The sequence below is a fragment of the Scophthalmus maximus genome, chromosome 1 (genome assembly GCF_022379125.1).
Source record: "Scophthalmus maximus strain ysfricsl-2021 chromosome 1, ASM2237912v1, whole genome shotgun sequence".
In the NCBI taxonomy this organism is placed as follows: domain Eukaryota; kingdom Metazoa; phylum Chordata; class Actinopteri; order Pleuronectiformes; family Scophthalmidae; genus Scophthalmus; species Scophthalmus maximus.
The window spans coordinates 27,087,020-27,114,312 of record NC_061515.1 but is presented as its reverse complement, the minus strand read 5'-3'; the positions used below and the strand labels follow the sequence as shown (position 1 = coordinate 27,114,312).

Genomic DNA, 27,293 nt, shown 5'->3' with positions numbered 1-27,293 from the left:
AGATGTTTCCATACAATCCAGACAGCACAGCAGAGCTAAGATTAGTGCGTGCAGTACAGTAGGTTGAAGTTTGTGTGTGTGTGTGTGTGTGTGTGTAGTTATTACCCTGGCCAGGGCATGCCCATAGCCTGGGTGGCCTGTCAGGAATCCGACGGTGGCAGTCAGTCTAGAAATAGAAGCAGAAGATGTGAGAGATTTGTGATTTTGTGCCTCCTGGTAAAACAACATAAAAAAGGGGGGGCGGGGATCCTCCGCTACATAGGAAATAGTGCAACCTTGTGTGTGTGTGTGTGTGTGTGTACGCACAAATATGCTTATAAGATAAAGATCAGATGAAACTGTAATGATCCCAAGGGGAAATTAAGTCACTGCAGCATATAAAGAAAGTTGTGTGTGTGGATAAAAAAAAAATACAACAAACAGAACATTTTGAAGATTTGAGAAGCAGCGGCTTCATCGTTTTATGACCGTGCTGCTACATGCCTCCAACCTGTGCACAACAGAATTCATTTCTATTTATTTTTCATCCTTTATTTAGCAGAAGAAGGTCCTGTTGAGATGGGAAATCTCTTCAGCCAGGGAGTTGACCTGGGCTGCAATGAAATAAAACAAACATCAGAAACAGGAAAATATGGCGGAAAAAAAAACAAAGGAATAATGGAAAAGTCAGTTCTCAATTAAAAACTTACGAACGTATTTGAGACTGTGTCAGTGAATACCAAGGCGTATGGAAACTGTCCCTTTGACCGTCCACCCTAGACGTCCTGACAGTACCCTTAGTGTCACCCCCACACACACACACGCTCACACACACTCGAGATGCTGATAGGGTCAAGTCGAGGCTATCTCTAGCTTATCTCCCCCATCATCCCACAGATCTGGAGCCGTGCCTGTCGGCGATGAAGAGAAGAAAGCGGGAAGGCGTCGACTGGGATCACTCAGCCCCGTGGAAAGAGTGTGAGGAGCCCACACTGTTCCCTCCTCGGACCTACGACCGGCCGACTGGTGAAACACACTGAACAAGGAGAGGGGGGAGGCGTTGAGAGAGTGGAAGAGTTAGAGAGGTGTGTGTTCTGTGTGTGACAGACTGGGGGGGGGGGGGAGAGAAAGAGAGGGAGAGTTATCAGTCATGCTGTCAGTCTCTGGAGCCGGTTGAGATAAGAGGGGCAGTATGGCAGTGGTTGGTATCTCTCTCTGTCTCTCTCTCTCTCTCACACACACACACACACACACACACACATAATGGGGGGGGGCCCTGTTGTGTTCCCCCCCACCACCCGCGAGTGAGCACAGTGCAGGTGTGCTGAGGTGAGGAATCAGACTATATTTCGGGGCAGAGAGATGACTACAGATGGTACGACCCCGGGGGACGAATACACCACAAAAAAAGGGGAGTTAACGTAGTTTTTGTCAGCTGCGGGTTACGTGTTCAATTTCACCGCTGTGGCACCGAAACAGCCTCCGACACAGAGACATGCAGAGTCCTGTGGCTTCTTTAGACTCATAACATGGCGCATGCTTGCAAGGATACAGGTTTTCATTTTTAGTACCTTGCAGCATCACCTTACAGCAACTCATATCTTATTAAAGTACAAGAAAAAGATATTACCAAATACATCAAACTGACCCAGAATGCCAACAACATATGAAGCCAATAATTGTATGACAACTGCCGAAAAAATATTCCTTTATGGGACAAACACAAATACACATTTCCTCTGTGTCTCTTTCTTTCTCTCCGGGTTCTCATGTGGACTGGTGGCCTCCATTAGCCATGTGCTGCTGACCCAATATTTTGGGGGTTGAAAGCATGATGGCGGGGGTGGGGGGGGAGATGTTGACAAATGGGAGAGAGGGGTATCAAATGACCCCTGGGGACTGGGAGGGGGGGAACAGAACAGAAAGTGACCCAGTGTTCCTTGGAGGTTTTACACAGGCTGTGTTCTCCCTTTATCTCCCTTTATCTCGCCGAAAGGGTCAATGAGGGGGTTAAGCAAAGTTCACCTAGTCCCCATTAATCAATGCTTTTCTCATCAATACACACACACACACACACACACACACACACACATATAATAAACATGAGAAGGAAAGGGGAGACAGAAAAATCTCATTGGCACAACGACTCCATAATAAAGCAAATGGCAAACTGGTTTGTGCCAGTGTACCCAACCACCCAGAGGCTCAGATTAGCCAATCACAGTGACGTCTGACAGCCGCCTCACCCTCGGGCCCGAGGTGGGCTAAAAGATGACTGGCGGGCCGCGAGGATGCTGCGAGTCGATGGCATCCAGTCAACCTGGGGGATGCGGAGCGGCGGAGGGTGACAGTTGACGGAGGTGACAGACAGACAAGTCGGTGACACGCAGACCTGTCACACAACCTTCTGTCAAGGGCACCGGGCTCTTTTGTTGACATTGTTTACAACTCATGAATGTCAAGATCCTGAGAGGATATAAGGCAATACTAATAATGATAGTTTAAATCTTCTGTGTTCCAATCCTAGCCTCGACATTTAACTCTGTTCTTGTCGAAAGAAGGTGTACAGTATGTTACATCGCTTCAAAAAAAAAAAAAAAAGGTTTCCCAAGTGTCCTGACCTTTAGGAATGCACCTAGCTGTTCCAAATAAAGAAGCCGGCGAGGCTACATACTGTACCTTGTTACACGGCCCCGGGCCTCAGCCCCAGTCCATTACATTGCGCTGTAACACAAGCCACGGGCAGGGCACATGGGCTGGACGCTGCGGAGGCCTTTCCTCGGCAGATTATTTTGGGCCCACTACTGTGTCATTACTCGACCTGCCCGCTCTGTATTTAGGCCTGTTGATTGCAGGGCCGGGACTGGGCAGGGCCGAGGTGGGCTCTGCCTCCGTTTGAGTTGAGGGCTTTTGACATTGGCTCGGCCGTTTGATGTGTCTTTTGCGGCGAAAGGCGGCCGCGTGCCATTTGGTGTGTGCTCCCCCCCCCCTCAGTCAGACACTCCTCTCCCTCTCACTCTTTTATGGGATTCACTGCCTCTCCTCTCTGTTGCTCTGAAAACAGCCCCAGGAGAAGTTGTGGCAACTGGTTTACCATATCAATATGTCTTATCTCCGCCTTATCTGTGGGAGAGTTTATATCTTTGGTATCTTCTGAAAGGGAGGTGGGGGGGGCATCCTGTATATGTTTGTGTTTGTGTGAGTGTCTGAGTGTATGAGAGACTGATGCGGGTGCACGTGCGCCCTCTTTCCCCCCCTCCCTACCTATCATCAGCGACCGACGGGAGGGGGGCGGAGCCGAGGCGCCGTGACTTGTAACGCGATAGCTGCTGCAGCTCAAAAGCGCGATCACTCACACACACTCCTCCACACACACACACACACACCTCACAGTCTCGGGGCAGGCAGCGCAGGGAGCGGAGCTCGGGCTTGAACGGAGCCACTGTGTCACAGAGAGAAGACGAGCACACATGCAGGAGCGAGCGCCGGTGGCACGACATGACGCGAGCGGTATTTTTGGAAAAGCGAGAGCGCAGCACTTCTTGTTTGTCACTCTGGGACTTTTAGAAGCGTCGGACTGAGGCTTCCAGGGCTGTGAGGGCTGTCGCTGTTGACTTCTTGCTGCTGCTGCTGCTGCTGCGGCTGATGCAAAACCCCGACGGGAGAGAGAGCCGACGATCCGTGTGCGTAAAATTACGCGGGGACGCAGAGTCAAGGGATCCGGGGACTGGTGGGGGGAACCTCTTGTTTGGAACCTGACGCACCCCGGAGCCGCTCGTCCAGACATCACCCGGAGCCCTCCACGGCTGAGGAGCACGCAGATTTCATTCAGGAGTTTGTTTGCGCACTGTTTTGTGTTTTTGGATGAGGTTCAGCGCTGTCGCTCCCCCGAATGGACACATTTCAAAAGGACTGCGCACATAATCTCTGAATCTCTCCAGTGACATGTAGTCGTCACATAGTTTCCCCCCTCCAATGGTTTAATAAACGCACTGGGATTATTACTGAAGTTATTTAGATTTGACTGTTGCCAGCGATTTTTCTTTTTGCTCTTAAGGGGGGTGTGGATCCTTTTTTTATTTACCCCCTTTCCTTTTTCTTTTTTTCTTTCTTAATATTTGTTTTGGAGGAACAGCAGAGTTGATATCATACGAAGGTGGAAACATTAGAGACTTCAAGGCTCTCCTCGAGTTTCTGCATCATCCAAGATGGATTTTGTGCCATCGCTGATTGGATTTTTAATGGCAATGTGTCATCTGGCGTTGAGAGTCGAGGGGGAAGAGGGTGAGTTTTTAGTTACTTCTGTGATACTGACGCATGCATCCAACCAGATGATATTCAAAATCCCACGGCCGCGAGTGTAGTCTAAACATTACACGATCATAACAATAATTTTAAGTATTTCCCAAGACCTGCTGGTCATATGTGTCAGATTATTTCAATACGCATGACAGAACCTTGTGTGATAACCGGATCCATGTGCGTCTTGGTCTCTTGGATGTTTTTTTCTTATCCTAAATTTGGTAAATATGGGGGCACAGCAAGGAATGCCAAGGTTATACACATGTTCAGTATATATATATATATATATATATATATATATATATATATATATATATATATATATATATATATATATATATATATATGAACCCTGATGTTTTGAAAATCGTGGGGAAACATGATGGCGTTTTTTTAAACGCCATCATAATTAATTCAGCCTTGTTTCACACTAGTTGTAACACACATGCAACTAAAAGAACTTGGAGGCTTTCATCAAATATTTAGAAGATCGGAAACAGTTCTCTGGGTCCAGGGCAGAGCTCGTGTACCTCCAGCTCACTGGGCTGCGAACGAGCTGATTATATGCACGAAGCCTCTGAAAAATGCCAAACACATTGTTTACCCCGTTGTTTTTCTTTGATTTAATTATTCACCAGGGGGAAAAAACAAACCCCGCGCTGATTAAAATGCAGTTCCACATCAGGGTGGAAACGTAGCAGCTTATAACCTATAACCTAAGCTATTTGGCGAATTCGCTGGCTGTCCAAATCCTGTGCGTAAAAGCGACACCGTCATTGCAGGATTTGGGACTAGTTGGACTGTAATCATCGCCATTATAATCATTATCTCCATCAGCCCACCGCGAGACTCGCTCCTTCATTATCCCCTCGTGCTCCTCGGGGTTGTCTGCGCTGGGTGGTGGGAGCAGGCTGCGGCGGGCTGCGTGGCGGCTGCGCGCCGGCGGCCCCAGGCGGCGGCGGCGCGCAGCCGTCACCTCGGCGCACTCTCGGCAATCAAATAACAATAAGCGGGGAGATTAGGGGGCAGTGGTGGTGCGGACTCGGTGCCTTGCTTTAGGGCACTTAGGGCAGGGCCAATTCTGCTGAAGTGCCGTAATAACGTCGAGGAGTGGCACACTAGTCCACATTTCACCTATACCAGGAAGAGCGCAATGCTCAGCACCAAATCTAGATGTGAGTTTAACACCAGAAGGTACAGTGATCAATCTGCAGAGAAATGATCAATGATTAAAAAAAAAAATGATGTGTGAATAATTTCAGAAGAGATGTGCAGGGTTTGGAGATGTTCATGGTTAATGGTTTCTAGGGGGGGGGGGGGGGGGTGTCACCATGTACAGAGAAGTGACGCCACTGGTGGGATGACACATGGCCTTTCGCTCATGCTACTCATCCCAACCCAGACACCCCACTCACTCTTGATGCTTTTACTGTCGGTTTTATATTTTACGGGAACGTGGTCCTTCCCGGTGGGATTTGTTCGCCAAAGGAAATCTGCTCAGCGGTGTGAGCGTCTGTGGAACTCAATCATGATTATATTTATGTTTTCCCCTTATAATACATTGTCTATCCGGAATAATAAAGTGTAGATGTGATGCTGTTTGTGCATAATGTGGCCTGAGTACTGCAGATCCAAAAGGAAACCGAGTTCTGTTCAGTTCAAATGCTCTTCCTCTTGTTTAGGCTTCTTGTTTGAAACAGGACTGTGTGTGTGTGTGTGTGTGTGTGTGTGTGTGTGTGTGTGTGTTTCACTGGCTGCCTGTGTATACTGGTTGATCAGAGACAGATGTGGGCCTCTTGGCAGCCATCAGGCAGGCAAGCAAGAGAAGCTAGATCCCCCCCCCCCTCCCTCTCCTGCCAAGACACCGCTCCACGTCCCTGCTTCCATGCTCCCCTCAAGAGCCACATTACTCACAGATGCCAGAAGAAGAGAACCGACTGAACGAGAACAGAACGGAGACAGAACAGGGAGGTTCACAGAGTCAGCGCGGGGGGGGGGGGGGGGGGGGGGGGGGGGGGGGCTGCAGGAGGCTGAGAGAGAGAGATGTGAAGGGACAGAAAGATAATGACTGCAGCGGAGAATGGTAGGCAGATAAAATTGTACCCCAGGCACAGAGAGGTGAAGGGAGACGTGAGCGCGGCACCCACCGGGCCGTGATGCGATGCGAGGAAACAGAAGGACGAGAGGAGGCCTCGGTGAAGAGACTGGGGTGAGGGGGGGGGGTGTGTGCATCAAACGGAGCGTGAGGGGAAAGGTCAACATCAAAGAGTGCCGGGGTCGCAGAGTTAAATGGCACTGGACGGCGAGGGAGCGGACCGCGTTAAGGGGTTTATGAAGTGACACTGTCGTCTGGGGTGACACAGCCAACGTGGGGGTAAAGTCGCTGCCAGAGCTGAAGAAGAGAATGTGAAGAAATACCCAGACGCTGTTACAAAAGGATGCGCCCATGAAAGTTAAGCACGTTGGAGTCGATGAAAGGTTTCTCCTTCCCCAAAGAGTTCCTGCTTTTGATGACGGACTACATCTGTTTTTTTTTTGAGCAACTTGATACACATCCAGTAGCAGAAGCTTTCCCCTGAAAATATTGCGTTCTGGAACCAACTGCTGCAACGCCCGAGGCGTCTCAGCCGGAGACCTCCGAGAGTATAAAAATCTTACATGGTCTCAGGGTAAATGATCCATGAAAGATGTTCGGGCGCTTGGACATTTCCAGTCGTGGGCCCGCTGTTCTCTGCGGGTGGCATCCTCACTCGGGAAGAGAAAAGGTTCCCTCTCTGATGCCGCAAAGTCTTCACATCCCGACGCAGAGACACTGCCACTCGTTCTGTAATCACAATAGTTTGACTCGGTGACATGTGCATTAATTACTCCTCACCACCAGCATTAATATTCAGGCCATTAAGCGGCTCATTTGCATGTTTATTGAGTGGGTGGCTCTGCATCCTCTCCACCTTTTGGTATCTTCTTCCTGCAGAGGTGGATTCCTGTCCCTTTTAATAATTTATTTTCCAAATGTTAAGATTGGGAGAGAACAGACCTTCTCATTCTTATCTCTATTTTTGCCCTTCTCTATTTGTTTTCCTTCTCCCTCTCGTGCCGTCGCCCTTTCTCTCGCCGCTCCTCTCCTCCGCGGCGCACCTTTCAATGCTATATGCATTTCTCTGTGTTTTAATCTGGCTCAGCCTCAGAGGTATCAGCTGCGGGGGGGGGGGGGGGGGGGGGGGGGGGGAACAAGGTCGCCCATTAGCATTCAGAGCCGAAGACAAACTGAGCGACCCGTTCGATACCAGTCAGGTACGAGAGGCGCAGGCTCACGCCAAAGCCCTGGAACAGCCCCGCCACACTCGGGGTGAAATTAAAAACAAGACCCCTATAAATAAAGTAGAGCTGGGTCTCTCACTGCACAGGCGGGGGGGGGGGGGGGGGGGGGGGGGTCTTAATGGGAGCTCGGGGACAGGCTTTAGATGGGAGCTGCAGAGGGCTGGTACTGTCAAGAGGCAGAGCTTTTGGAATTTACTGTAGTTCACGAGAGGAGAGGGAACAAGACGCAACAGTTGAGGGTGTTAACTTGAGGGGAAAAGAAGGAACTGCAGTCCACTCGGATACTACGTAGTGTGTTCCTCTGAAAGGGAACATTCTGTTGCGTAGGGGGGTCGAGCGGGGGCCACAAATCACCAGGACTCCTGCAGGAAAGCTCGATTCTTCACAGATCTCCCTTTGCCCAGGCGGGCTCCGCCGCTTCCACCCTGTAGACGGGGGGACGGGGACGGGACAATCTTCTGGGAGACATATGATACTGTGGACAGGTACTGTTGAGGATTAGTCCCAAGCCAGTGCCCCCGCTCCTCCTCCCCCGCCCCCCCTGCAGGCACTGGCAAACCATCTGTTTACTCGATTGATCCATTGAACCATTGATCACGGTGGCCGGCACTGTCCACTTAGCTGATTAGCATGGGGCACTTATCCCGTTAGGGAGGGAAAAGAAAAGGGGGGGAGGTTACAGAGGAAGAGGAAAAGGGGATTTTCTCATGGATATTATCTGACTCTCATGCGGCTTTTGCGGGTTTCTTGAGAGATAGTCCCTCCCTTCATCACATTTAACACTGGTTGGTCTTTGTGTTGAATCTATCTGCGACACCAGCACATGTTGGTATGAGTGAAAGGGCGTCTTGTCGGCGTGCAAACTTTCGACACTGCGTGCTAAACGTGCGAAAAAACTTTTTCACACTTTTGTCCCACGAGCAAAAGACTGCAGCTTCCACTCGTTCACCCCCACGACTATTTACACTTTCAGTTAATCACTGTTGAACTATATCGGAATTTTTGTTTTCTCCAGCTGCTGCGTGGCAGATAAGGGAAGAAAGAAGGTGATAAAAAAACCAAAAAAAACTCTCGGCTTTCATTTCCGATGAACTCACTCCGCCGGGTTTCTTTCACCTCTCAGGCTGCGAAGTATCCTTCAAATAAGTAGAGAAACTTTTCTAAAAGAAAAAAACATTTATGAATCTGAATTTATGTATTTCTTTAAAGATGTACATCATACAGGCACAATGCACTAGTACTATGCAAGTGCAGATGCATATATTTTTTATTAAGTATGAAAACTACTGTGACTTTATGGCATTCGTGTACGAGTTAGAATTGTTTTACATATGAGACTATTAGTTTTCAAAATGTCATTTAGATCTATTTCTGTTTTTGTTTTTTTTGAACATGTATTCATTTTGATCAAACCTAAATGTGTGACCTTGCACACAAAGCATACGGAAAAGAAACAAAAGCTTTGGAACCAGTAAATTATATAGACTTTTTATCAGTGGAGGTGGATTTTCCAGCGATCTGCATTTTTAACTCTCACACACACACACACACACACACACACACACACACACACACACACACACACACACTACACTACACTTCTCCCACTGTGTCCTTTTTTCCCAAAGCACCGTCTTTCCTTAAGCGTCAAGGCCCTAAAGCGCGGGGGCGATGAAGGTGAATCTCTTCCCTTCACCCTCGCCCTCTCCCTGGGTCCAGTCTAGTGTGGAATGGGGGAGATTAAAAGCAGGCGCGGGGACATACCCCTGCTCTTGACTGAATGGATGAGTGCTGCCCACTCTCCCCTCGCATTCCCTCACTCTAGGCGATAGCACTTTTTAATTAAGGTGGGGGGCGGCGGCTGGGGGTGTGTGGGGGGTCGGAGCGAGAGACACTAGGAATGATGGAGGGATTTATCAGCGCCGCTCCTCACACTCGCAGCTTATCCTAGAGCGTGACGCCATACTTCCTCGATAAGGCGGCTAATAGAAATGAGAGTGCAGGCGTGCACGCGCCGCACACACACACACACACACACACACACCGTCATGTGAGCTAAGACATGCTGACATATGCACATTTTCTTAGATAATGAAGATAAAGGCGCTCACAGCGGGCACAAAGACGTCTCTGGGCTTGGCTCGATCTGGAGCGACCAGAAGATGTTCACACAGACACACACATGCAGAGAGCATACATCTTAACATTCGTTACTCTGTCACACACAGATGGCACGGCTGCATGGAGAGGCGTGCACACATCAGTTGTCTTGCTGCTGCATTTTCTGTTTTATCCACACGACGCTATAATAATGAAAAACACACTACATGCAGTGTACACACACACACACACACACACACACACATACAAGGAGTGGCATTGTTCTCATGTAATAGGGGTTTGGTTCCTGCATGGTACGGACATATGTGCCACGTGTGTGTGTGTAGACAGATGGGCTCCTCCAGTAGAAGAGACAGTGCAATTCATGAAGCTCACTGGCAGCTCAAGAGTGTTTCCCCTGTGTTACTCATCCAACACCACATGTTTTGTTCTCACCCAAAATATTCTGCTTGACAGTAAAACACACACACACACGCACAAAATTTGTGTGTGCATATTTTCCCCCCTAATTGCTGTGGTTATCCAAGCAATTAGGGAAAAATACACAAATCTGTCACCATAATCAAAAAATCTTGTCACAGTGGTTCATTTAGCGCAGATATGTTGCTGCTGCATCGCTATCATTCTTTATTTTTTCTCTCCAACACGCAGGCACACACACTCCCACGCAAGCACGCACGCACGCACGCACACACACCCACGGCCGGCGTGCTGACTGACAGAGGTCTCCCAGTGGGGTCAGTGTCTACAGGGAGCCGCTGGATAGCAGGCATGTCTTAATGAGGCTCGTCAGGCTCTCTGCACATCACACACACACACACACACACACACGCGCGCGCACGGTCCCTCCCCTTGGTCCATCTCTTTCCCCTCACTCACTGCATCTTTCTCTCAGCCTCCGTATTTCTCCTTCCTCATCACCTTTAGTCGCCTCCCTCCCTCCTTCCTCCCCTGCCTGTCACCGGTCCTCCCGCCTTCCTCGCTCTCTTCCCACATATGTCCTCGCGCCCGCCCATCGTACATCAGCCCTACCCACCGCCTTCACCCCTCGATCCATCTTTTATCCATCGCCCTCGCAGACTCCCTCCCTCAGCTCCTCTTCCTCTGCGCTCCTCTCTCCCTTCCTATCCTTCACCTCCTCCCTTGCCACTCTCTCTCTCTCCTCTCCCCGCGCCACCCCTCCTCTTCATCCACCTTGGAGGCCACTGAATGGGCGGCTCAGGGGAAAAAAGTGTCGAGGCTGCACGATTCTCCCAACGGCGGCTTAATCTGCTGAGGCTTTTGCGCGCTGATAGCCTCCTGTACACCGTTCCCTCCATAGGCTCCCCAACAATGAGTGTCTGTCTGCACCGCCGCAGCAGATAAAGAGATGTCTGTGTGCGAGTCTGTGAGTGTGTGTGAGCATGTGAGTGTGTGTGGCTTTCTGTCTGTCTCTGTCATTCTTCGCCATCCCCGCTGTCTTTTTGAACTGTTGCAGGTAGCTATTTTTTCCACCTCTGTCGTCCCTTGTGATTGACAGGCCCTCTGTGTGCATTTGGAGGTGTGTGCGTGCGTGTGTGTGTGCGTGCGTGGGAGGGAGGCCGTTTGAACGCGGAGCAGTGTGTGCACGCAGGTCCACGAAACGCGTGGGCGTCTCCGCACGTGCACATGCATCCGAAACGCCGCGCGTGCATTTGTGTAACAGCTTGTACGGGTAATTGTGCGTGCGCGTGGGCGGCCCGGAGTGTCGTGCACTCGCGCGGAGTCACCGGCAGCCGAGTGTGTGAGCGTACGTGGGCGGCGCTCCTCTCCAGTAACAAAGTGAGGAGGCCATCGCAGCTCTGTCAAATGTCAGAGAATCTTAAGTGTGCCTTTTAAGCACAATAGGCGGCGGAAATGTCAACACTTGAAGGGTCTATTACACTTTAAGCCTTTGGTGCTGGGTTTTTTTTTTTTCTTCTTTCCGCTTCCTTTATTGATGCTCTCACAGAAATTTTGAAAGAAACAGGCAAGAGTATCAACCCATTTATGTCAAGAATAGATTCAGCTCAGCGGCGGAGTGGAGACGCCCACCATTTGGCTGTGCGTAGTTGATGGCGTTATACCATGAGCTTTAGTTTGTTGCCTGATATCGCTCTGTTTTCCTTCCTCCGCACGGCGCTCTACTTATTTGGCCAGCGTGCACCAGCCGCGATATGAAGAGGGCACTTTGTCCCTCTTTGAGTTCAATATCACAGTTCATTACATTGAGGGATCCCACCGGTGCACCAGCCGCCGGGCGCGCGCTCATGTGCACGCGTGTACAGTGAGTGTTAGGCAGAGAGCTAGGCCGCTGTTGTCATGGAGAACACGTTTTCGCCTTCGCCTCTCTGTAAAGAATAATAATGCCTGAAAATCTATTGCAGCGCGAGAGTAATAAAACAACCATTGTGCACAATGCTGTGTGTGTGTTTGTGTGTGTGTGTGTGTGTGTGTGCGATATCCCGTTGGGTGTGCGCATGAAAACTCATATGCATGTTCCTTTTGTACGGGCGTGTGAGTTTGTGTGTTTTGCGTGTTTGTGGGAGATAACGCGAGGCGCGAGCGCTGCCGAAGCTGCCGGGGCGTGAGCAGAGAATAGGGCCTTTGTTGGTGCGTGAGCTTCTCATTACAGATTTGGGGTGACCCCCCCCCAGAACCGCACCAAACAGGCCGTCTCTGTGTCACTTCCTGACTAAAAACCGTCTGAGCAACGCCATTGGCAGCCTATTGTTCCTGGGAGAGTGTGATAGGATCGGGGAATGTGTCCTAATGTTTGCAGATTGGCTTGCAGGAGCAACAATTACTCTTAGGAGAACGCTCCCAGTGGGGGAACTGGAGAGATAAGAGCCTGGGTGTGGAGGAGGGTGAAAAAAAGGCTCTGTGTGTGTGTGTGTGTGTGTGTGTGTGTGTGTACGTAGTGATCATCTTTTATTGTTTTAATAGCTTATCCACGTGGTCCCGCTCACGTTGAGAATCCACAATGGAGAAGTTTTTCCAATTTCCTCCTAACTGACGGCCTAAATTGCTTTCTTTGTTTTACTGTGCATTTGTTGCTCGTCACATCTTCATACAGAGAAACACGGCGAGCGAGGGAGCGTCCTCCGAGTCACTGTCGTAAGGATTCTGCCTTTGGTTTGATTCTGGCCTGCCAAGCAACTATGTTTAGAATGAAAACGTGAAATATTGTTGACTGAACTGTGCCCGTGCTTTTGCCCAGTTTCACATCCAATAACTGTGTCCCTCTCGCCCCTCCCGTCCCCATCACAGCGTCCGAGTGCGGCGGCATCTTCGATGCCAGCGAGGCGGGTTACATCACCTCCCCGGGCTATCCGCTGGAGTACCCGCCGCACCAGAACTGTCACTGGATCATCACGGCGCCGGAGCCCTCGCAGCGCATCGTCCTCAACTTCAACCCGCACTTTGAGATCGAGAGGCTGGACTGCAAGTAAGACCGGGAGCGGGGGGCGAACAGTGAAAAGTCCATAAAAACAATCAGAGTGAAATTGCTTCATGGTGTGTTCATATTAATATTATTATTATTCTGGCTGAACGATGATTTGTGGTGACATTCTCATTAGTATGCCGCAACAGCATTTATATCTCAAATAAGTAATTTCCTGTTGGAGCGCACAGACTCTCACATACTATTGTAATTCACTGCCGGCGGTTTGGCTGGATCCCCAGCCGTTGAAACATTTTCCCACATTTTGACCGCAGCAGGTCAATCACAAAGGAACTTTTAATTGTAGATACGAGCGTTCTGCAGCAAAAAAAACGCAGACCATTAAGCAGACTGTGGTTTCTCTTTTTTGTGACACGGGCGTTTATGAAGAGAGTTAAGAGAGCGCACGAGCTCTCTTCGGCGCCGCCCTTTCTCACATTCTCACCATTACACACATTATGTCCTGGTTGCTGCCCACGGACTGTTGGCATTTGCCCGTTAAAGGCCTCCCCAGGGCAGTTACTACAGTTCCTTGCTCAAGGGCACGTCGGCTGCACATGACCTCGGCAGTTCAGGGAGCAGCAAATGTTGCTCGTCTCAGTTTCCGCAGCTTTTAATTTCTCACGTCTCATTCCGATAATGGCGAATACAGACGAGCAACGCGTGTCACAGTAAAGACAGAATGATGTTCCCCTCTCGTTAAACCTATGATGTAGGACACTCTGTGAGAGTGTTTTTAATAACCCATCTGACATTATCAGGACTATCCAGCTGCTCCCCCCCCCCTCCATCTGATAATCAAATGCCGGGCTGTATTTCAAAACCTGTGGGCACAGAGGGCAGACAGCAAAGACGGAGCTGATCGGATGAAAGGAAACAATCATGACGTAGTTTGAAGTTTTTTTTTAGGGCGAAAAGGCAAAGAGAGAGAGAGAGAGAGAGAAACTGGGAAGACGAAGGAGAGAAGTAGAGAATGAGGTGCAGCTGCGTTGGTCAGTTGCCTTTCTCTGAGACATGAATAATGTAAATCATGTGTCTTCCTGTCTTTGACCTCGGAGGGAGAAGTCACGGTCTCTATTGTTTAATCCAGTTTTATACAACTCACTCCGAGGGAGTTTTTTTAACAGAATTTACCCACCGGGAGACTCTTTGTTTGTTCCGTTTTCTAAGTGAACACAGACGAGATTTATCTGCGCAGCCTCTGCAATTACGGTCCATTCATCCCCCCCCCACACACACACACACTTTCTCTCTGTAAATTGAAGAATTAATAATCCTATATGGGTTGTTTTTGCTTTGTTCTCTGACAAAGCACTTTGTCTGGCCTGTTTTTTTTTCGTTGTAATGATTGTCGGTTCTATTCGCACAGTTGTGTCACGTCGCAAAGGAGCTGGGAGAGGTTATTTTGATGTCTCGGCTTTGTGTGTCTAGGTTTGTGACACTTTTTCCCCTCAAAGGCATGATGTCTGCATAATTACCTCGTCGGCGACGTGAGCCCCTGTAATAACACCGGCGTCACAGTGTCAACGCCGGAGCACACCGGACTCCCCTGCTGTAGTGCCGGAGAGCGCAATGGCTCAGCCGTTGATAAGCAGCGTGTCGAGCAGTTTTTCCTCACAGCCCAAGGCGAGCGGGGCAGGATGAGACCAGAGGAGGAGGAAGAGAGAAAACTGAAATGCCTCATCTCTTCTCCTCTCCACGGAGGGTTTTATTGGTATGGGGGGGGGTTAGTCTGGTTTTTTTTTTTACCCTAGCCTGGAGGTATGGAGGCCCTGGCCTGCACATACTCCCACTCAATCTCCCTTCAACCTATATGTATGTGTGTGTGTGTGCAAGAGAGTCAGTGGGTGTGGGTGGGAGAGGGCGTATGAGTAACTCCACAAGCATGTAAGCAAGTGTTAGTTTGTAAGACTAGCTTGCTCGACTTTCCCCTCTTCCCTCCGTCCGATCTCTCCCTGCAGCATCCGAGCGATAACCCCCATTTCAAAGGCCCATTAGAGAGACGGGAGATTGCGCCAACATTTATTTACGCATAACCTCTAAAACTAATGTGTTTGCCCTTCTGCGTTGCACGGAGGAAGCGTTTTTCCCTCTGGGGGCGCAGACATAGCAGCAGAAATAAGCTGAAAAAGCCAAAGTACAGCTCGATGTTCCTGCTCTCTCTCCGTCCTGGGTTATGCTTTTGAGCCGGATTGATCCGCAGCCCTGTAGTGCTGTCACGAGTTGCTTCCGTTTTATTTTTATTTTTTTGCCCGTGCGATTAGGCACGGCGGTGTGAGCGAGCGAGTGAGCGGAGAGCCGATTTTTGCATTTCTTTCACGGTCCCTTCTGCGAGGTTAGGCCAGAGGGAGCCGGAGGCGCGCAGAGGTGGAAGTCTCAACCATCTCGGCGAGGGGTTGAAAATCTGCGTGACAGCGGGGATTACAGAGACGGCAGCGGAGAAAAACCGGAGCTGTGTTGTTACCTGAAAGACGCAGAGCTCTGTGGCCTCGACTGCTGATTCTTGGAAACGCACCGAGAAGAAAACTGAAATGTAAAAATATTTATGTATAAATAACAACACGGTTATACAGATTGTAAGTGGACATGCGTTCCCTTGAAGACACACGCACTTACACACTTAAGCACGCAACCATGTCGGTGTACGAGTGCTCATCTGCCGTCATAACTCCCCTTGGGCACTTGAGGCCCTTATAAAACTTAGAAAAGTGCTTGGTCAGCGCGGCCAGGGGTCTGAACCCTGGCTAATATCCCCGGCCAGCTGGTGATTTTCCCTCAGTGGGGGGGGGGTTTCAAACAGTCAGCACTCGGACGGTGTAACGCAGCCAAACCGCGGCTCGACTGCAGCAATCAAATCCGCAGCCTTGTGCGGGAGCTCCATGTCTGAGGTGGCACTTTAGTTCAGGATTTCATTTCAGGGGGAGTCCGGCCGCGTGCCAAATAGCTCTTACCTCCAGGCTGCCAGCCGATTGATGTGAACTAAATGTAATAAAGGCTAGATGAAATATCAGGCCCATATCTCTAATGCAATCTGCCATCACCAAGCCCCGGGATGCTACGTAGTGATAAACCAGGAGCCGGGGAGGGAAGAGAGGGAGAGGGGGGTGAGGGCTGAGGGGTGAGGGGGAGACGATTCTCCCTCTCTCTCCCATTTTGTTTTTCTCCAGCTCTTGTTCTCTTTTTGCTTCATCTTCCTCCCTCCCTTTCTTGATCATCTCTTTCCCACCCTTTGTTCTCTCGCTCTCCCCCTCCTCTTGCCGCAGGAGGAAGTGTTTTATTTTTACTCACTTGAATTAAACATTGAAACAGGCAGAATCACATACAGACAAGCTCACACAAACACACACACACACACACACACACACGTCATAAAACTACAGTCATCCAGAAAGATCAATTTCTTCCACCTTTGTGTTTTTTTTGTTTTCTCAATTTTATTTGGTTGTTTGTTATTGAATGCAGCTCGAGGTGGGAGGGTTTGATGATATTACTTTATAACTTTACACACACATGCAGACACAACGCACACACACACACACACTCAGCCAGGAATGGCCTTGGCCTTTGACACGCCCTGCCACAGATAGAGGTGTCGCCCACACATAGCAACAACTCTCCTGTGTTTGCATGTGTGCGCACACGATATCACCCTCTTACCAATGCCCAAAGGGGGAGCAGAGAGGTGTGGGATCAATGTCTGTATTCCGCTTGTAATGGGAAATCGATAAATGATCAGCACTGGCCGGAGGGAGAGGGTGTTGGCGACGAAGGTGAGGGGGAGGAGGGTGATGGTCTGGGGCTGAAAGGCGAGACAGATGAGCTGCCAGAGGTCACGACCAAAGGGAGTTGTCCGGGTTCCAATCTGTCGATATCTGGCACTTGGTTCGGAGTTTCGGACAAGATCACGGTCACCAGCGTCCGGCCGTCGCCACTATTACACCCGCCAGTGCTGTAATGATGATATGATGAGTAAGAGGTACAGTGAGATGTCAAATCCAAACGCTCTCCGCGATCAGTCGCGCTCACGGCGACAGACACATTCGAGACGGGAGCAATGCGTCAGAGCTTTTGCATTAATTCAGCTTCGTGCTGCAGTGTGTCGTCCCTACGTGAGGTTCTGCGGATCTCAGTTCCTCAGGTGGAACTGACGCGAGTGGCGGTGAGGAAAATCTCCATCGCAAACACATATTGATGGAGAGATCTGTAGGGGGAAAAAAAATGCATCCTGCAGGAACGCGTCTTCGGCTCAGACAGCAGTTATCGTCTTGATGTTTCAGATCGATGCCTCGCTGGGGCGAGCCGAGCCCAGACCGGCTGTGGTCAGCGGTTTGGCCCCAGTCATCTGTAAGTATGAATCTCTGATGGACAGGAGCGGAGGGAGGGAGGTGATTCATGCGGACAGGAGGAAGAGGAGTGCTATTTGTTTTTTTGGGGGGGCCAGATTGAAGATGGCAGGCTCTGCGGATCTGCAGGGATTTTGCTCGCAGCGTCTAGTTAATATTTCAGAGGCACTTATGGTTTATTAGAGTCCCCTTTGAGGGTGGGAGGGGTGGGTGTGTGTGTGTGTGTGTGTATGTAGATATTCCAGTGTGTCTACAGCACACCCTCCGCCTTACTTAATTTCTGCTCCTGCATCGTCGAGAGAGACGAAAGAAGCGACACACAGTTGTTCATTGTTTACTGGATTGGGATTTTGTGGGGTTTCTGTGCTCTATGAGAGCGGAAAACAAGGGGGGGGGGGCACGGCACACAATGGCGCAGAGAGGAAAAAAACATTTCAACTGAAGGCCTCAAGTGTCTCGCGCACCGCCAAGTTTGGTTTCCTGATATTCAGGAACAGCTGTTGCTCTTTTATCGGCACAAACAAAATAAATCAGGCGACCATGACGCACCCGCAGCGAATTATGTGTTAATCTATTGTGTAATTCCAACGCTCCCAGTCAAATGCCTTTATGAAGGCTCTTGAATTAAACTGACGGAAACACGGAATCCCGAGCTAGTCCCAGCGTGGACGGGTAGTCAAATGAGAACGCCTTTGCTGATTTCACGAGAAGAAAGAAGAGGAGGGTTTTATAAACATGACTATTGCTGATCCATCGAGCGAGGTTCTCATTTCGCATCAAGCATTAACCGTTACACAGGAAGCATCGAATAAAAAAAGGATCCAAATTGAATTCTAACAAAAAAAAAGTCAGCAATGGGTCAGTGGGAGGGGGGGTGTCCCCGACATGAATCATATTAATTCAGTTTCACTCCATATTTTCCCCTGGTCATCCTCATCCCTCTGCAGGGGCTCTATGCACCCCCAGGGGGACCCCCCCCCCCCCCCCCGCCCAATTTGAGAACCTCTGCCCTAGTGTAAGATGAGAATACTGGTGATTACAGCAGGGAGGGTGACCACTACTGGAGCCCTGAAGGGCCACAAAAGGGTTGAGGGACCTACAAATATGTGTCATATATACCGCGTGTACAAAGTGCAGCTTGTGTTTCTCCGTGTTGAGGCGCCGACGCCTGCAGGAATTGTCCCCGCTCCTCCACAAACAGCAAAAAGGTGCGAAAGGTAATTAGTTGTTTTGGTGGCGGGGGCGGAGGGGTATATGAGAGGAGAGGAAGAGAGGACATGTCTGGACTGGTGCACGGTTACATGGCCCTGAAGGGGTTTTTTCTTTCTTCAAAACCCCCTCTCCCCCTGCTCCGGCTATTCTCTGCGGGGGAAATGAGGGAGGGAGAAACTGGTGTCCCCGTAATGGCTCCTTAAACACAGGGCCCGGTCATGCAGACCCAGACAGGCTGCCAGACAGACGGAAAGCTGGGAATGGATGTTGTCTGGGGTTTGGGTCAAAACATCTCCCTAATGGAATTTGGATCTGGGTGGATGGGGGGGGGGGGTGTACATGTATGAGTGGTATGTGACACTAATGTGCGTCTTCATGGGTACGGGTCGGTATGTGCGCATGTGCAAATGATTTATACGTGTGTGTGTGTGTGTGCAATGTCCTGGAATGCGCTCGAGTGTGTGTGTGTGTGTGTGTGTGTGTGTGCGTGTGTGTGTGTGTGTTTGAGACCGACCGTGGGCTCTCACACGTCAGGCCCTCATGCATGTATTCATCAGAGCCCAGGGAGAGGCTGAGCGAACAGGTCAATAATCACATCTGAGGAACACTCACTCACGGACGCTAATCCATGACAGGGGAGAGCGAGACAGAAAAGGGGAGAGAGAGAGAGAGAGAGAAGGATAGAGACCCACTCCAAAATCAATTAAAACCTAATTAGGCTCTCAGCTCTTTTCGCGGGCCTTTTATCCTCGGTGTTGGCGATACAGCGCCGAGTGCGTACGCGCACGCCTGCGTTTGTCCGTGTCTGCGTGCTTGTGTGTGTGTGTGTGTGTGTGTGTGTGTGTGTGTGTGTGTGTGTGCGCACGTCTGTCCCTTCTCCCCGTGCGTGTGTGTTTGTTGGCCCATGCTCTCGAGTGTGTGTTTTCCCCGAGCGTGTGTCAGTTACGGCCCCGAGCAGCCGTTCTTAGGGATGGCGGCGGCTCTTACAGGCTCACCGTGGGAGCTCGCCGCTAAAGCCTTTACCGTCGCCTCTGTAATGCAGGATTACATACCAAGACACGTTTAAGAGAATTGGACAATGGCTTCTTTACTCAGTTGCCCAAAGTTCTCCTCGGGCGGATTTGCTTTCGGCCGCAGCCGCCGCTTTCCGTTGACTGCAAAAGGATGTGCAGTATGTTTTCAATGTTTTTGAATCATTTACAGACATTTTGTTGTTTTCTTGCTTCTCCACAAAAATAGTGCTATTAGTAAAAGCCACCCTGCGATCAACTATTGCACTTCCATGTCGTTAACGGCCAAAATCAATGCTGCAGAGGCAGGCATGTCCTTTTTAGTGCAGAGCAAAGCCTGGAAAAAGCCGGATCCCGCAATTTCCAATAATCCAGCTCAGCAGTACCGTTTGTAAGAGAACATTTAAAACTCCTCACGCCCAGTTTGTATCACAGACTTTCCTTTCAAAAGTGTCGTCCCAAAATCCATGCTGAGTCATTTCCTCCCCCAGCTCCGCAGAAAACACATGTATACAATAAACAATCACCGGTTGTGATGTGTAAGACGGATTGGGCACTCATCTTTATTAAGAAGTAGAAACATGATGGTCAAAGAGTTTAAATTTGCTAAATTGTATGCAGACACATCCACGAGTGGAGCCAGCGTCCGTTGGCCAAATTGGGATTTTAATATCTTGCTGACGAAGCCAAATCAGAACACTTTGCAATCTACTTTATCACAGTTTCACAATGGCCGAAGATTTGTCTGGTGTGTAATCTCACAATCTGATTAGTTTGCCCTTTTTTTTTTTTTCTTCTTTTTCACCATTTCAATAAAGCAGACCAGGCCATCCATCAGATGCTTTACAAGCCCATTGCCGCGTTTTCACACTTTTGATCCTCACCTTTGCTTGTGCCATTCTGACCCAGATTTGTGAGGTTGGGATTATCCCTCCATCAGCAGTCTTAGCCTGAATGCTCCGTATGGGAATCAATACACTGCGGGAAGGAGATAGCCAAAAACGAAAAAAAGAGGCTTAGTGACTTCTACTTAATCCAGGTTTTATTCCAAGCTGCAGTAAGAAATCAGCCTTAGTGCCTGGATGCCACAGAGAAACTCAGCTTAGCGCTGATTGGTACCTCTCCGATTTAGTGAATACTTCTGGTTTTGAGGGAGTTGTGAGGAGAAACAGCTTCCTGTTAAGCCCATTAGCAGGATGCTGTGTTTAAGTGTGGCTCAGGCCCAGAGACATCTGCGATGCCTTTTCAGCATCAAGGAGCCCATCGCGGTAATTAGCGGGACAACGGCGGCCCCGTTGTTTTTTCTCTGACAGCTTTTTCGGTACGAACTATTTGAGACGAGTGTGTTCCTGTGTGCAAGCGTCAGGAGCGTGTGTCTGCAGAAGGCTCCCGCAGCAATACAGTTAGTGACACGGGGAATCATGATATGGGGGGGGTGGGGGGGGGGGGGGGGGGGGGTGGGACAGGTGTTCGCACTATGACGAGAATGAGAAGCATGGAAGGAATCTGCGCTTAAGCACAAACCAAAATCGTGGAGCTTTACTTCAACCTCCAACCTGAAATTGTTACCGTACACCCCGGTGGTTCACCGTCGGCGCCCGAGCCCTAATCATACCAACAAAGCTGTGATATCATATATTAGGAGGATCGCATCGAAGGACTGTGATTTACAGCCTAATGACAGTTTTCATTGTACTCGTACCCGTCTGAGGCCTCGGTGTCGGTCGGAGTTTGACTGTGAACGGCCTCCAGAGGACCGGATGGCTTCGTCACACCAGCGCTCGTCACGCCTCACATCAGGGATTTCACTCGGGTCTGGTCTTCCTGCCTACTCCCGCTCATTCTCTACTGCGCATCCGGGCCACTTCGGCGTTTCATCTTTCGGTCATTGATGACATTGTGACAAGTGTGGGAGATGGATTCTGACTAATACTCATGCGAAAGGAGAGGAAACTTGAAAGGCGACTCATCCTGATGAGTGCAGCTGCATGCGGCTAATAATGTCAGAGGAATGACACACGGGGCTGTGAGCTAATTGTGGATCAGCCAGGTGGGCTCGCTCTCTCTCTCTTAAACACACACACAGACACACACACACACACACTGACCTGACAGTTAAGTATGTGCTTTTAGAGTTCAGGGTCAGCTGGCAAGTCAAAGGTCACAATGAGCCGAGAGCTCAAGCACGTGGAATCTAAAAAGCAGGGTGTCTTTGCATTTAGTTATCCTAATTTCTCTCTCTAAGCCCCCTGACCCCTATGCTGCTTTTGTCCTCACCCCCCCATCCCAAAAGCCCACACCTCTTTATTTTTTCATGAGCTCCTTTCTCTATTTTTATGCCTCTCACTGATGACTCCACCCAGCTGTCTATTTGCCTTCTCCTTCAGATTGCAGTCATTTGCTCGAGAATGCTCGAACGCAAACCCCCCCCCCCCCCCCCCCCGATCAAAGATTCAGTGATTTGGTGGTGGGGGGGGGGGTTTGTTGGCTCACTCCAAGTTGATGTCATTGAAATGTGGATCTGTTGTCCAAAGCAAAACTGGCTTATTGATATCGAATGCAGCTGAGAGGTAAACAGATGTTGACCAAAAGCCAAGTCTGAGAAAGATAAATGTTTTTGTGTCTTGAAGTTGTGTTGTGTTCCTGCTTCGTCGGACGCTGTGCGTGCTGTCCCGAGGCTGTACACTGATAATAGGTCCACACCTGTCTGTTTTTTTTTATTTGCTTAGCTTGTTGCATAATGCCGTAACCATCCATCTATGTTTATCCCGCCGCGGACGCCGCCACTCCGCTTTTATCTCTTTACTGCGCTTAATGCCTTCCTGCTGCATTAAACTAAATATAATCTGAATGCTGAGCTTGTTTTTTTTCTGAAGGATGCTCGTGACAGAAATCATTTTAACGCAGCAGGAAATAACCTCTGACATCACCTGTGATTTGTCTCCTCGTCAGGTATGACTTCATCGAGATCCGCGACGGGACTTCGGAAACGGCCGACGTCCTGGGCCGACACTGCAGCAACATCGCGCCGGCGCCGATCATCTCCTCCGGCTCCTCCCTCCAGATCAGATTCGTCTCGGACTACGCCCACCAGGGGGCCGGCTTCTCCCTGCGCTACGAGATCTTCAAAACAGGTGAGGGAACATTAATGCGGAGAGAGATAGTTGACCGCGATAGGTTCGTCCGAGACTGATCAGATCTTTATTGTCATCTCTTCTGTAATTTCCACGATGATTTATATTTCTATTAGTTCAGAAGTAATTAGCTTTAAAATCCATGACTGAACTTAATGTATTACCAGTCCACATGGATAGTCAGCAGGGAACAGTGTGTGTACAGTGTTTGAAAGTTTTCTGAGACCTCGATGGAAAACCTGAACAAAACACTTCTGCAGCAAATTAATACTTGAGTTAATGATTTAGTCTTTTGTAACCACATCTTTGTTCCGTGTTACTGGCCCGAAACCTGTGCCCGTTCATCCCCAGCACTTTCACAACAACTTACACCAGCAGAGGCAGCCGTGCATGTAAACAAAACTGAAACAGTGAGGAGGGGAGAAGAAAAAGGCCGCTTAACTACTTTCAAGCCGCCTGGAAGCATGCGAGGAATGCTTGCTTAATTGTAGCAGGATCCGCTTCCTCCGTGGAGACGAGGCGGGGCTGGGAGTGGGAGGAGGAGGAGGAGGTGGTGGCGGTAGGATGATGGAGAGAGCTCCGAGGCAACTCGGGGTAGGACTTAAGGTTAAAGGTTTATCGTAGAGGCGGTGGCGAGGAGATTGATGGGGATAAGTGTGTGCCGAAATGGAATTCTCCCAAGGTCGCCGAAGTGCACGAGGTGCGGTGCGCTTTGCGGGTCAGGTGGTGGTGGGAAGTATATTTGTTTTGGTGGTGGCGGGTGTGTGTGTGTGTTTATTAGTGGAGGCGAAATGGTCTTGTGGCCTTGAGGCAGCGGAAAGATTTATGCCCGAGTGAGTTACCAGCTGATTGTCTTTGCCGCAATTGAAACATTTTATGTATCCCTTTCAGCAAGACATTCAACACCGATTCAGATTCACATTTTTAGGTCTCAGAATGTATCCAGATGTATTTTGAAGGAGCTTTTCGATCGAATGCCATTAAACAAAGCCAAAAGTCGACGTGTGTGGAGCACAGAATAAAGAGTGTTACTCTTAAAGAGGGAAGTAATTGAGTTATCACCTCCTACCTTAGAGCGATATCTCTGGTTTTGTGTCAAATTAATGTGGCCCAGTTTTGACGCTCAGCTCCGTTACCAAGGCCACCAATGCCAACCTCCACAGTGTAAATTGCATCTGTCTCATAACACACACTCTCACACACATACGCGGATGCTGGATTGGAGGCGTGGGGATGGAGGATGCGGTTGCCATGGCTTTAACGAGATCCCGGTCTAAATTCAGGGGGTAACAGAGATTGTGTCACCGTGTGAGCACATGTAGGTGTCTGCTCGCTGCCTGTGTGGGTGGTTCCACTCAGGTCGCTGTGCGAGATTCTGTATGTCTGTATGTATGTGGAGGCAGAATAAGGGGATCGCCTGTGTGTGTGTGTGTGTGTGTGTGTGTGTGTGTGTTAGAGATACAGAGAGAGGGAGTAGAGAGACAGACAAACAGACTCGGTTGGGAAAATGATTGGGGTGAAGGGAGACGAGCCGACAAAGGAGGAGTGAGTCAGTGGAGTGAAACGTATCCAGGATGCGTGATTGAGGCCATGTGTTAATTACGGCGTTTCCAGCAGCTGCACGCTCTCTCTCATCATCGCTGTTTGTCTTTCCGTGGCAGTCCAGGGCCGTGGGTTTCCACTAAACACTGCCCACAACTTCTGAGGGGAAAGCAGAGATCCCGACTGAGACGTGTTTATTTACCAGGGAAAAGTAAATTGCACTTACGTTACCTTTATCCCCCATTCATGGATTTTAAGCTGCATTTGTAACTTTGGAGGACGAGAATATTACTTTTACCGAGACGTTTCTTTCCATTTCGATCTCAGTGGGAGTAATCCTAGTTTGCGACGGAGTAGAGTATCTTTGGTACAGTGTGCGTACAGTGTGTGGGCTTGTGTATGGGTGGCGGGCGTGTGTTTATGGGAGCGTATGTGTTTTTAAAGGGTGCGTCCGAGCAGAGATAGAAATCGCAGTACACAGCTTGTGTGTGTGTGTGTGTGCGTTTGTGTGTGTGTGTGTGTGTCAGCTTCCTTCCCATCTTAAACAGACAGTACAGCTTACGGCACTGGGTGACCCTACCACATTGTGTCTAGGAGTCAGACAGTGTGTGTGTGTGTGTGTGTGTGTGAGAACAGAGAGAGAGAGGCATATCTTGGCCTGTTTTCCGTAAACTAATGACACTGTGGCTTGTTTTTTGTTTTGTTCATTCAACCCTGTTACATAAGCGGTGACTGTAACAACTCTAGGGGGTTATGAATTGGACAAGCAATCTGTTTGTGTCACTGTGTGTGTGTGTGTGTGTGTGTGTGTGTGTGTGTGTGCAATAAGCTACAGTGCAGTGAAAGCTAATTATTTCCAGCGAGGTAGAGCAGTAGTCGACCTTTGACTCTACATCCATCCTGATACCCCTCTACTTCCTGAGGAGAACTGGGTTGAGGGTTTGCCCCGAGACAACATCCTTCCACCTATCCACCCAACCCCACCACACACACACACACGCACACACACACACACAAACACACACACACACACACACATACATGTACGCCTTAATCCTACTGTACAGTGAAAGTGCATGACTGCCCTCCTCCCCCTCATTGTTGTGGCCTACTTTGCTCATACTCATGCATGCTTAACCCTTTATTCAGCCATGACTCCCACACCCCCCATCCACCCCTCACACACAGTCACGTGATGCTGATGCTGTTACCACGGCTACAGGGGGAAGACTTGCCCCCTTTTCCCCTAGTCCCCCAAAGCCCACCACTAACGCAGCGGGGGGCAGATAACGCCGCAGCCAATCCCGAGTTAAGACGATGCCCGGCGCACCCCAGGGTGTTGGGTCCCCTTCCTGACCGCTGGTGACCGCTGCCGTGGCATCTGCGGGGGTTCGTGGCGGGGGCGCAGCCTAAAGCAAGACTCCCGCCCACGCGCCAGTCACAACATTGGCCCAATGTGCATTTCTGATGCCGCCTAGCTGATTGGACGCCGACCTTTGCATCAGTGACGGCTGTTACTATATGGCTGATTGCCATGTGCTGTTTATTCCTTAGACACTTCAGTCGTCCCAGTTGCTGGAATGACACTCAAGTAATTAACTGGCAAAGGTGAATTAGATTCATGAATAAATAAACCGAGCGCAAAGGGTGTTTAAGACACATCAGTGATGAAGAGAACGTGTCCCGAAATTAAATAACAAGACACGATCAGCGGATGCGTGAATACGATTCAAGAAATCTAGAGCCGCACGAGCACTTTGATCACAAACAGCAGGAGGCCTTTTTTGTGTTTGCTTTTTTTAAAAAAACAACTTAATAATGGCATTCTAATCCACACATAACACATAACAGAGGCATCAGCTCAATATCTGGCTTAGAGGGAGGATTCCTCTCTATATAAAGCTGCTTCAGACTGATGAAAAATGTCTCTCGTGGTCTATAAAAGTGTCAAGCCGTGGCACGCCGAGAATGTTGTCTTTTCTTGGATTTCCTTGTTGATCTCGATGTTGTTGTTGTTGTTATTGTTGTTGTTGTTGCGGGGGTTTCCACTCCACCCACCCCCCTGTAGCATGCTCCCCCTGCCCCACATTCACGCACACATACACACAGCCTTCCTCAGTCGCCTCGGGAGAGATTCCCTTCAATGAAATCTTGAACTCGGCGCAACCAGAGTTACACGAGAGATCCGCACGTGCCTGTTGTACGAGGCTTGGATGTATGTCAGACGGAGACAGGCAGGTAGAGAGCAGAGGGGGCGAGGCGGGTTTTTGATGCGCAGCAGACACTCGCGAACGCAGGGGTGAGCCCTCAGCAAGAGTTGGCGTGCCGAGGACAGGAGGGGCGAGACGGCGCCAGACGAGACGGAGTTAAAAGAGTGAATGAACACAGATTCTGCGCTTCGCTGCCGAGAAGAGATGGAATGAGAGAGGAAGAGAGGAGGAGGAGGAGGAGGGGGTTGCCCCATGGAAGCATGTGAAGCTGCTACTACATCAAGCACTCATGTGCAAGACTCGAGTGGTTTCTACCCAGCAACTCACCCTCTCACCCCCCACATGTCACAATCACACACACTGTAACCCCCCCCCCCCTTTGCCAGCAGACAACTCTTGCCAAATGGCAGCTCATGGTGTGTCTCAGGCACCAACCACGGGCCAAGACATGGGCTGGGGTAGAAAGGGGGGGGGCTTGTTTTTGGCATGTTCATATACTGTGAACTGATGAGCGCTAACGAAACGGGAAGGTACTCATGCATACGCTCCACACCGTCAAGCGTGCGCGTGCGCAAGCCAAAACTACGAACGCGCCTGCTCACAGCGTTGGCACGTGGCAGCGTGGAGTGTGTGCGAAGCGGCCAGTTCGTGCAGACTGAGCCATAAAAAACACAGGG

General features: G+C 49.8%; 1 protein-coding gene and 1 long non-coding RNA gene across 11 annotated transcripts in view; one reads left to right on the top strand and one right to left on the bottom strand.

Moving 5' to 3' along the window:
- The window catches only part of LOC118301237, a 1,055,945-nt gene that overhangs the window by 829,168 nt on the left and 199,484 nt on the right, over positions 1-27,293 (bottom strand). The window lies entirely within an intron of this gene.
- Positions 881-27,293, top strand: part of nrp2a (neuropilin 2a) — a 59,963-nt gene continuing 33,550 nt past the window's right edge. For 4 of the 6 annotated variants that reach the window (XM_035629665.2, XM_035629667.2, XM_035629664.2 and 1 more), the window contains exons 1-3: positions 881-1,005; positions 12,991-13,168; positions 22,683-22,864. In XM_035629665.2, the coding sequence (XP_035485558.2) occupies positions 900-1,005; positions 12,991-13,168; positions 22,683-22,864 (466 nt within the window). In that variant the 5' untranslated portion in view covers positions 881-899. Of the gene's footprint in view, positions 1,006-3,325; positions 4,264-12,990; positions 13,169-22,682; positions 22,865-27,293 lie in introns of those variants that run through there. The other 2 variants (XM_035629668.2, XM_035629669.2) reach the window with 2 other exon arrangements.